The sequence below is a fragment of the Octopus bimaculoides genome, chromosome 9 (genome assembly GCF_001194135.2).
Source record: "Octopus bimaculoides isolate UCB-OBI-ISO-001 chromosome 9, ASM119413v2, whole genome shotgun sequence".
NCBI lineage: Eukaryota > Metazoa > Mollusca > Cephalopoda > Octopoda > Octopodidae > Octopus > Octopus bimaculoides.
Window position 1 is genome coordinate 36,643,906 of NC_068989.1, and position 11,775 is coordinate 36,655,680.

Genomic DNA, 11,775 nt, shown 5'->3' on the forward strand with positions numbered 1-11,775 from the left:
TTTTTTTTTTTTTTACAAACCCCATGACACTGCATGTTAATTGTAAGCAAATGTCACCACCATGCAAGTAATGTCTTTCATCTCCAATCTTCTGAGGAAATACCTTACTTGAACAAAGGTGAGGGTTGGCAACAGGAAGGGCATCCAGCCATACAAAATCTGCTTCAATAAATTTCATCCAACCCATGCTAGCAGAGTTTGGATGGAATCCATAGTCATATATCACTTATAGTTATTTTTTTATGAAGAAGGGTTTAAGATTAAAATCAGCAAAACCTAAACTTAGAACAATAGGAGAAAGCATGGCTGTATTGCTAACATGGCTTACATCAGTGGTTCTCAACCGGAGTTCATATGGCTTTTAGGGGTCCATATTAGATTTTGTTGTTAAAATTTATCTGCAATAAATTGGTTATACTTCTACAATAAGCAAAATATTTTAATTCTTAATACTATTCTTAATAACATCTAATTATCTTTTATCTTTTACTTGTTTCAGTCTGTAGACTGTGGCCATACTGGAGCATTGCCTTCTGGTACTTACTGAGCCATTAGGTTATAGGATGTAACCACACCAGTACTGGTTGTCAAGCAGTGGTGGGAGACAAACGCAGACACATAAAAACATTCACACACACACACACACACACACACACACACACATATATATATAGGATCCTAATGTACTTTATAGTTGTAACCTTGATTGTTAATATAACATGGTATGTCATAAGCATTTGTATATTGTGGTTTTTGTCATTTTAGTTATAAAATAAGTTAATTAATTCAATGGAATACACTGTCTGCAAGTTGATGGGTACCACATATTCTCCTCCATTTTCTAATTGCTATATATATATATATATATATATATATATATATAAATAAACATGATGGGATTCTTTCGGTTTCCATCTACCAAATCCACTCGCAAGGCTTGGGGGTATAGTATAAGATACTTGCCCAAGATGCTATGCAGTGAGACTGAACCTGGAACCATGTGGTTTGGAAGCAAGCTTCTTACCACACAGCCATGCATGTGCCTAATAATTATAAAAATATAATAGGATTTTTTTTATACATTGAATGGCTATAAGGGTCTATCTGAGTAAACTAGGAATCAAAAGAGGTCCATAGGCAGAAAATGGTTGAGAAACACTGGGTTAGATGAATATATTATCGAGGCATTGTTTTACAGCCTTCGACCCTTCCTACCACTGGCCCTTAGCTGATATCACATGTCTTCAAAGTTGAAAAGGCAGCAGATAATTACATTCTTTGCTTTGGAGTCACATGGTTCTGGGTTAGCTCTCATTGCATAGCATGTCTGGCAAGTGTGACTTCTACTAGCCTTGGTTTGACCAATGCCTTTGCAATGGAATTTGGTAAATGGAAACTGTAGAAACTTGTCAGATGTGTGTGTGTGAGTGTGTGACTGGAGTGAGTGAGTGGAAAGAGTGAGTGAGTGAGTGTGAAATTGAGTGAGTATGTGTGTGAGTGTGTAAGTGAATGTGTGAGTGAGTGAGTGAATGAGTGAGTGTGTGAGTGAGTGAGTGAATGAGTGTGTGAGTGAGTATGTGAATGAGTATGTGAATGAGTGTGTGAGTGAGTATGTGAATGAGTATGTGAATGAGTGTGTGAGTGAGCAAGTGTCTGTGTGAGTAAGTGTGTGTGTGTGTGTGTGTGTGTGTGTGTGTGCACGCACACGTGATGTTTTCCTGTTATGCGTTAAACAAATGAATAGTGCTGTTTCAAAATGGTAATTTAGCCAGTTGATAAAATATAGATTAATAAAATAAGTTCCTGGTGGAAATGAAACCTGGGTAACTGGGAGTGACTAAAATGTGCCCCAGCATGATCACAGTACAAAAACTGAAACTAGCAGAAGAATAAAAGAAGCATAGCTCCACAATTATATATTGCAAAGAATCTACATCCATGGTAGTGGTCTCTGTACTATTTCAGCTATTTTCGACATTTAATTTCTAGGCCATTAAATTTACTATGCTCTGATTCACAGCTGACTGAACACTAAGGTTATGAACAACAATATTTATTGTAATTAGGTTAAATAAACATAATTCCTTAGCACTGAAATAATGTGATGTTTTCATTTATTTCTAGAACATTTGGTAATGTTTCACAATGTATTTATATAAATTTATGTATATAGAGAGAGAGACAATACAGTTCTATATTTAAGAGATGAGGAATTATGTACAAATATCCGTCAAATATAAATAATGTAAATATAGAGAGACAATGGTCTGTCATTATGATTTCTCTGAATATTTATTTTGACAGTGGCTGTGTGGTAAGGAAGCTTGCTTCCCAACCATGTGATCTTGGGTTCAGTTCTAGTGTGTAGCATCTTAGGCAAATGTCTTCCACTACAGACCTGGTTGGCTGACCAAAGCCTTGTGAGTAGATTTGGTAGAGAGAAACTGAAAGAAGCCCATTGTACATGTATAACTGTGTTTGTGAGTGCCTGTGATCATGTATATAATGTGTGCATACATACATAGGACCCCTCTTTGGTCATGAATGACCATGGGATTGCACCTAGGAAGTTCCCCTCCAAGGCAAAAGTCCAGGAAAGGTTATTTATGGAAGACCAGCAGTTGCCCAAGCATACCAATCTCCCCTCTCCACACCACCAATGTTATCTAAGAGTAAGGCAAAGGCCAATACAGCTTGGCACCAGTGACATCACAACTCATTTCTACAGCTGAGTCAACTGGAGCAATGTAAAATATAGTGTTTTGCTCAACAACACAACACACAGCCCAGTCCAGGAACTCACTATCTCATGATTATGAGCCTGATGCACTGAGCAAGTACATATCTATGTGTATGTGTTTATGTTTGTGTTTGTTCACCACCATTGCTTGTCAATTGGTGCTGGTTTGTTTACATCCCTGTAACTTAGTGGTTTGGGAAAAGGAGACCAAGAAAATAAGTACCAGGTGTAAAAATAAGTACTGTGATTGATTTGTTTAATTAAACCCTTTAAAAGGCAGTACCCCAAATCAGTCACAGCCCAAAAACTGAAACAAGTAAAAGATATAAATGTTTCATTTTCTGTGTTTCACAATATTATTTTCTTTCACTTTTACATCTGTTTTCCATTAATGGCATGGGTTAAATGAATATATTATTGAGGCATTGTTCTACAGCCAGATGCCATTCCTACCATTAGCTCTTAATTGCTTTTCAAAAGAGGTATCTCTTATTTCATGTCTTTAAAGTTGAAAAGCCAGCAGACAATTATATTCTTTGATTATTTTGACAAAAGAAATGATAACAGCATTATTGCTTGTAGCTTAAAAAATTGCAAATACAAGCAAGCACACACATAAACAAACAAACATATGATGAGCTTCTTTCAGTTTCTGCCTATAAAATCTACTCCCTCGGCTTTGGGTAGCCTGGAACTACAGTAAAAAATATTTATCTAAGGTGCAAAATTGCATGGTTGGGTAGTGAACTTCTTAATCATGTAGTCACGCTTACACCTATATATATATTTATATAAATTTATATGTGGAATATGCTCAGTATGGAGCTGGGAAAAAAAACCATACTTCACATGAGGACTCAAATGACCATATTATGTATAAATTTTATAAATTGAGAAAAGAAAGGCAGTGAGCTGGCAGAATTGTAACCACACAGGATGAAATGCTTAGCAGTATTTTGTTCATCTTTAAGTTCTGAGATCAAACTCTACCAAGGCTGATGTTGCCTTTCATCCTTTCAGGGTCAATAAATTAAGTACCAGTCAAACACTAGTTCCCTCCCCACAAATTTCAGGGCTTGTGCTTATAGTAGAAAGGATTAACAGCAAAAAGGCCCACTGGAGAGCTCATCCATTTCATGAGTTCAGTGAATAAAAGTTGACCCATGAAAAGGAGCTCTCTTTTTGTAGCTGATAACACTGTGTAGCAAAATTTTAATTGTTTTTTGTCTTTGGTTAGTAAATATTATTTCCTACTTGCTTCTTTCTAGAAATCAACGGAAATGATTACTATTCCCTTCAAACATTGCTTTAGTGACCTGGACATTAATGTTTTGAAACTGACCTATTTTCCATTACATTTCAGACAGATTCAGCACTGAGTTGCTGAAGCAGAAATATCATTGCAGCAAATATTTAATACCACAGATTTGCTTGTCACTTGTTTAACCTTAACCACTTGAGCATGTCACTTTTGTGGCCGAAAACATGCATCTCTGATCATGAGTAGTGAGAGAACATCATAGCCATGTGTTGAGAGGGATTCTTTAGGGCTTGAATAAATGTCATAACAAAAGCAAAATTTAAAGGAAATATTACCCATTTTTCATACTTTCTAGGGGCAAGTGAATAAGAATTAACAATTGCTATTCATGGAGAAAAATCACATTACACAGGGTAATATTATAAATTTGTATAGAAAGACAAGAAGTGTTTGTTATTAAGGCTTATCAGAATTTATTTTGACTAAATCTTTCACTTGTTTCAAGAAAATACCTTGGATAAAAGAAGACAAAATGATAACAAAAGAAATTGGGAAAACATACTTTCTTTTTTCTGTCCAAAAACTTCAGCCCAGCTGCTTCTGTGATACGGTTTATGGCTTCTCTGTTCAATAGAAAAGTAATAATAATTATATTGAGAATAATATAGAATACAATAATTATAGTAAGAAGAATAATATTGCATTTTGAAGTATCTTGGGAGGGTCACTATGCCAATAATAAACACACACACACTGGTTCTATTTCACTTTTATAATTATTAATATTTATTATCATTAAGGTTGCGAGCTGGCAAATTCCACTGAGGCTGACTTTGTCTTTCATCCTTTAGGGGTCAATAAAATAAGTACCTATTGAACACTGGGGGTCAATGTAATCAACTTATCCCCTCCCTCAAACTTGCTGATTTTTGTGCCAAAATTTGAACCTAATACTTACTATTATTAATATTTATTATTATTAACATTATTAATTAGTTAATCATTTAATCAATTAATTAATCAATTATTTGACTAATCATTTGGTCGGTCAATCAGCCAGCTAGATTTGTCAGACTGGAGTAACAAGTACATGTCACTGATGAGGTTGCGAATGGTGACAAAAGAACTTTAACGAACCTAGCTGATTGACTGACTGATCAAACAATTAATCAAACAATCGATTAATTAATTGGTTAAATGATTAACTAGTTGACTAATAGTAATAAAAGAAGTGAAACAGAATCAGTGCATGCGTTTCTTATTTGAACAATGACCCTCCCTTGACAACAAAACCTGTTTCAACAGCCAACTTCACAACAAGAATCATACAAACCAAGTACAAAAACAAAATAATACTGCATTAATATATCTAAACAAAAAGTGAAGAATGACAAAACATAGGAGATGCAATTACTAAAATATTTTACTTTGTTGGGTGTGTGTGTGTGTGTGTGTGTGTGTGTGTGCATGTGCATCTGTGTGTATAAATAAATAATTGAAGTTGTAGTTTCATTCCATTATAATTGTGAGTTTCACATCAAGTGGTCATCAGATGACTAAACAGTGTCCAAACTATATTTGTACAAGATCATTTATTGTGTGTAACTATGGCATTGTCTAATAGGGATGAAATTTAAAGCAGCGACAAAAAAATAAAAAACGGCAAAAAAATGCTGCAAAAGTGTTGAACTAAGGCAACTTCATACAGATGCAACATAAACCAACATGAACAAACAAGTATTATATCATTGGAAACTTATCTAAATTTAAAAAATGAAAAAAAAAAAGTATCATAAGCATATTGAATAATGAAAGCATGTGGCTCAGTGGTTAGAGTGACAAGTTCACAATCATAAGATTGTGAGTTCAATTTCTGGACTGGGTGGCATATCTGTGTCCTTTAAGGAACTTTATTTCATGTTGTCCAGCCTACTAAGATGTAAATGAGTATCAGCTGACTGCTGGGGGCAGCCCTGTCTCTTTCCAGCTGTTACAGGCTCGATATTCCAGTGTCATGGGTAGAAAGGCTGTGTTTGTGTCATCTGACTACATAACTAAACAGGCACCTCAAACAATTAGCAAAAGCATGGCACAGGCAACCTTGGCACATTTTGTGAGTGACAACTAAACTTTTTTTTTTTTTTTTTTTTTTTTTTTTTTTTTTTTTCATTTTTGATAAATGATTATGAGAGTAACACTAATATCAATATTTATTAGTGACAGTGGCAGCAATAATATCAAGAGGTAATATTTATCCTCACTTAAATGCGGATGTTTTGTTAGAACAAGCTATACTGTGGTAGATACCACGAGCGACACTCTCATATTGGCTTTTGGTGCAAAATACACTCTCCCTGCTAGCGTTAGAAACAAGAGTGCATTTTGCACCAAAGCCAATATGAGAGTGTCTCTCATGGTTATTACTGCAGTATAGCTTGTTCTAACAGAATATTCGTAACCCTTTTGTTATCATATTTATATTGAAACATACAGCCTTTGTTCCATTTAATTTGAAAATAATGTCGAGTTTATTGAAATAACTTTGTTATCATTAAGCTGGTGTCTGGAACATAAATTATCTTGAAATTTTGGTGCAAGATTTTAATTTAGAATGCTTTAGAACAAGAAATTTGTAATATTGAACCAAAGGCAGTTTCAGGCAAGTTGGTATCAAAAGGGTTAAGTTGGGATAAATAGTACTTCTCTCTCATATCAATGGTGATGATGTTGGTGATGGTGATGATGATGATGTTGGTGGTAATGATGAGTGGTGATGGTGATGATGATGATGTTGGTGGTAATGATGAGTGGTGATGCTGTTATCACTGGTGATGATGATGGTGATGGTAACATTGGCAGTAGTGGTGATAATGATGATAGTGGTGGAGGTGATGATGTTGTTGGTGGTGGTGATGGTGATGATGATGATAGTTGTGGAGGTGATGATGGTGGCTGTAGTGATAATGATATCGGAGTATGGGGATGATGTCAGTAGTAGTGATGTTGGAGGTGTGATGGTGTTGGTGAAAGTGGTGGTGATGATGATAGCAGTGGTGGTGATAATGATGATAGTGGTGGAGGTGATGATGATGATAGTGATGTTGAGATGGTGGCAGTGGTGAAGGTGATGTTACTGATGGTGATGATGATTTCACTTTAAAAATGAAGAGAAAATATAGCTCGGTCACCTTGCTAGGTTTGTTCTCGTTTCAAAGTCTAATGTTCTCATAGACTCTTTTACTTCCAGACATCCTAAATACTAATTAAAAGAAAAGGAAAAACAAAGTTAAAAAATGGACAAAAAACAAAAACAAACAAACAAAAAAACAGTTTCAGTACAACTTGTCTTCAACTACAAGCAATTTTTTTGAATTACAAGACACTTTGGGTACCTTGCTTCCATCAATGTATCTCGGAGAGAAGGTGGAGGGAGAGAAGAGGAGGGAGAAAGAAAGCTGATGGAGGAGAGAGTGGGGGAAGGAGAGATGCAGAGAGAAAGAGAGATAGTTCAGTGTGAATGTTTACGTTTTGATTGACATTGTTAGGTATGTGTGAGAGGTCAGATTTGGCCAGTTTGAACATAAAACAGGTAGAAAAATTTTGGGCCAGATCTGACTGGTTTAAATGCTAAGGGATTAAAGACAGATTTTCCCCACAACAAGAATTGAAATCCGGCCAGCTCAGCAACCAAAGTACTTGTCAATCGTAATGTATTACTCTAAAGGAAAACAAGGAATTATACAACTCATGGCAATCAACTTAGAGAAAGGCTGAACCAGCTCAACAAGCTAGAAATAGCAGCCAAATATTCAATACATGGCTGACATTTTAAACGAGGAGTGAGCAGAGCAGCTAATCTTAGTTCTAGATACACCTAAAAGATGAGATGATCATGGTTGGAATGCTTTTCATCCTAAATCTAGAATGTAGATTGTCAAGTTTTATAATTTGCTTATTTCATAAGCACCAGTATAGGAACAAGGATCAAATAACTGTAAACTGTGAACTTCTCTCTTGCAATGGAATCAATTGTGTGTCCCTGTTTATTTTAATCGCAATATATATATATATAAAAGAAAAAAAAAAGCCGGATGAGTTCACATAAAACTCACACATGCCATGTGATTGACAGTTTTTAATTATTTAAATATACAGCATTTGTTATATATTGATTAGTTCAATACACAATATAGATGAAAGAATCTATATACTATATGGCTTTTAGTGCAACATTCTACAATTTCATCAAATGTTAAGTGAAGTAATTAATTAAGTATATGGGTAGGCATGGCCATTTAGTTAAAAATTTGCACCACAATCACATGGCTTTGGGTTTGATAGCAATGCATGCCACTGCCTAGAGAAAATGTCTTCTACTGTGGCTAAAGGTTGATCATTACTTTGGGGATGTTATTTTGTAGGCTGAAAGTCTGAAGAATAACAACACAGGCAATGTGGGAATGTGTCTGTATATACACGCATTTGTACCTGTGTATGCATTGAGTTGTGTCCCTTTATGTCAAAAACAAAAAACAAAAAAAAGAATGACTTAAATAGTTGGTTGTGTGGTAAATGTAGGCATGGCTGTATAGTTAAGAAGCTGACTTTGCAACCACGTGGTTTTTGGGTTCAGTCACACTGCACAACGCCCTGGGAAAGTGTCTCCTACTATAGCCTAGGCCACTCAAAGCCCTGTAAGCAAATTTGGTAGACAGAAACTGTGTGGAAGCCTGCCCTGCATATATATCTATAATTGTGTGTGTGTGTGTGTGTGTGTGTGTGTTTATGTTTGTTTTTAACATCACTTGAAAACCAGTGTTGGTTTGTTTATATCCCCATAACTTAGTGGTTCAGCAAATGAGACTGATAGAACGAATAGCGGACTTTAAAAGAAAAACAAGTACTGGAGTCAATTTATTTGACTAAAACCCTTCATAGCAGTGCCCCAGCATGGTCAAAGTCCAATGACTGTAAAAGATAAAAGTTGGAAATAAGTACCAATGAATAAGTACTGGGCTGAGATAATTGACTAATACACATCAAGGTGGTGCTCCAGCATGGCTGTCATCCAATGATTGAAACCAGTTAAAAGTTTCGTTGTTATGAGGACACACACACACACAAAATGAGGGGAAAAAAAAAAAGGAAAGACATATAAAGAAGTTGTCATGTTACAAAACTTACTCACCCGTACACCATAACAGACTCCAGCATCCGAACACAGTTGTTCATCTCTGTGTAGCCACCCATCTTCAGGTTTGTTCATGAAGCTGTTGGTTCGGTTCCAGTCATTGTTGTTGCCAAATATTTTATTTCCTTTCTTCCACTGGCGTTCCATTGTACAACTATAAGTTACTTCTCAATAAGTCTGAAAACAATGTAAATGGAAATAATAATAGAAGTAAATTGAAAACTGAAACCCATCATCAACATCATCACTATTATGTTATATCCATTTTCTATGCTTGTGTGGATGGATGAGTTATCCTATTAGGAGCCATAGGCAGTTGCTCATGTGTCATTTGGCTTGGTTTCTGTAGCTGGATGCCTTTCCTACTACCAAATACTTTATCAAGTGTAGTGAGTGCATTTTATTGTGGCGCCAATACAAGAGAAGTTGAATGACCCTCAGCAAGACAGGATTAGAAGGGCGTCACAGATCTACACTTTGTCTCTTCATTAGTCAACCACATTACAGTGTCAACAGTAGGTGGGGAGTCTTGTATACAGTAAATATAAACAGAGAATATTAAGTAAACAAAAGCATATAGATCAGAGTAGGAAGGAACGCTGATAACAGAAAGGCTAGAACTGGGTAGTTGAGAGGAGGGGATTGGAATATAAACAAGTGTTAAGACTACTCAATAGCCTAGTATATATATGCTTACTCAGAAGTTTAAGGAGAAGAAAAAGGGGAAAAGGAGGAGGAGAAGAAGGAAGAGGACCAGAATGGATGAGAAGGTGAAATGAGTGAGAGTATGATAGGAAGAAGGTAGGGGTATGAAAGAAGTGTCAAGAAGGGAGTGATTCGTAATGAAAGGGTTGGTCAAAGGTAAGGAAGAGATGATGAAAAGAGCAAGAGTATGATGGGTAAAGGCAGAGGTGGTGGTGGTGGGGATGGTGCCAAATGGTTAAAAAGTTAAATTCCTTGCTCATTAATGACAAGATCAAACTTCACTATGGGTATTGCACTACAGTTGTAATGTGGGCCAAGTTAATAGGGAACCAACTCACCAACCAAAGGGTTGATGTACCATTCTCTGATTCAAACAACTATACTTTGCTGCTTAATCTTCCAGTTTATCATAATATCTAAATAGATATTATGAGAATGTCTAGTTGACTACTGGGTACACTGTATCAATGGTGCCTTTTTAACTTGCTGTTACAGTGCTGGACTTATACTCTATCATGCATCTTTCCTTAACCCTTTATTGTTCAGATTACTCCGTCAAATGTAATGCTTATTCATTCACATTGTTTTGAATTAACCATGCTTTGTCTCATAGCTTTGAGATTTTGATGATGTAACTGCTTATTTTTTACAATGACACTAAGTTAGATATGGTAAGCTAGATCTGGTCAGTTTGAACATAAAACAGGTAGAATATCTTGACCAGACATGATGAAAGACATTCCAATCATGACCATCTTGTCTTTTTATGGAATATCTAAAGGACTTCATTATCTAATGGAGATAGATTTGGCTATTATTTCTAACAAGTTGAATAGTCACATAAATGTTTCTGCATTGGGTCATTAGTGCTAAAGTGTTTAATGTTGGTGAAGGAGTTTACTCATGGGAATTTACTCATAATTGCTCGTGAAAATATAAATCTTATAACTTAACCAACCCTTTAGCATTTAAACTGGTCATATCCAGCTGAAATAATCTACCTGTTTCATCTTCAAACTGGCCAGATCTGGTCTCCCACACTTACCCTAAAATATTATTCTAAAAATACACATTCACATCATTAAAATTTCAAAGCTACAAAGTAATGCATGACTAAATTTTTTTATCAATGTGAATAAATAACATTACATTTGACAGAATTAGCTGAATGCTAAAGGGTTAAATTATAGATAAATATAAAAATGTAAAATGAAAATATAACGAGAAATCTAAGAGATACCTGTTTGTGCTGTAAAGTATGGAAGAATAAAGTGATAGTGATGTGGCTGAAATGCTAGTGTCCTGCTAACTAAATAACTGAGGGATATATATACTCCTCATCCTGTAAAATCTCCTAGCTTCTCATTTATGACTCACTCATGTTCATGAACAATGAAATGATGCTGCCAGATGTTACAATAAACAATATATGCGATATTTTAAATGAAGGTAGTTGCTTGACCTGCTAGAAATAGCGGTCTAATTTGACTTGAAACGCATCATGTGATCTTAAAACTGAAAGGATAGATTAAATAATCTAGTCTTAGACACCCCTAAAAAGATCAGATAACTTCCAGAATATATATCACAGGTCTGGTTGAACAGAGTTGATTCTGGGTTTAAATAACTACAACATGAGTTTCAACATTGTTTATTAACAAATTTAAAGAAAAAAAAATAAAAACATCAAATTACATCGGCATAAAGACCAACATTCCACATCTTATGTGTTTTTTCTGTGAAAGGTTTTAGGTCTTCAGTTATCGGGCCATTCACTGGCCCGATAACTGAAGAGATGGCGGCGTTTCCGCCCCGACATCCGAACTCAGAGTTTTATCATGGCTACCGAATAATTGTCACATATTATATTTATAGATA

At 35.5% G+C, this 11,775-nt stretch overlaps 1 protein-coding gene across 3 annotated transcripts in view; it reads right to left on the bottom strand.

Annotated features, from left to right (window-relative positions):
• The window catches only part of LOC106871874 (SHC-transforming protein 1), a 74,927-nt gene that overhangs the window by 30,337 nt on the left and 32,815 nt on the right, over positions 1-11,775 (bottom strand). For all 3 annotated transcript variants that reach the window (XM_052970636.1, XM_052970637.1, XM_052970635.1), the window contains exons 2-4: positions 9,190-9,369; positions 7,190-7,260; positions 4,564-4,624 (exon numbers count right to left, since the gene is read on the bottom strand). In XM_052970636.1, coding sequence (XP_052826596.1) covers positions 4,564-4,624; positions 7,190-7,260; positions 9,190-9,339 — 282 coding nt within the window. In that variant the 5' untranslated portion in view covers positions 9,340-9,369. The remainder of the gene's footprint in view (positions 1-4,563; positions 4,625-7,189; positions 7,261-9,189; positions 9,370-11,775) is intronic.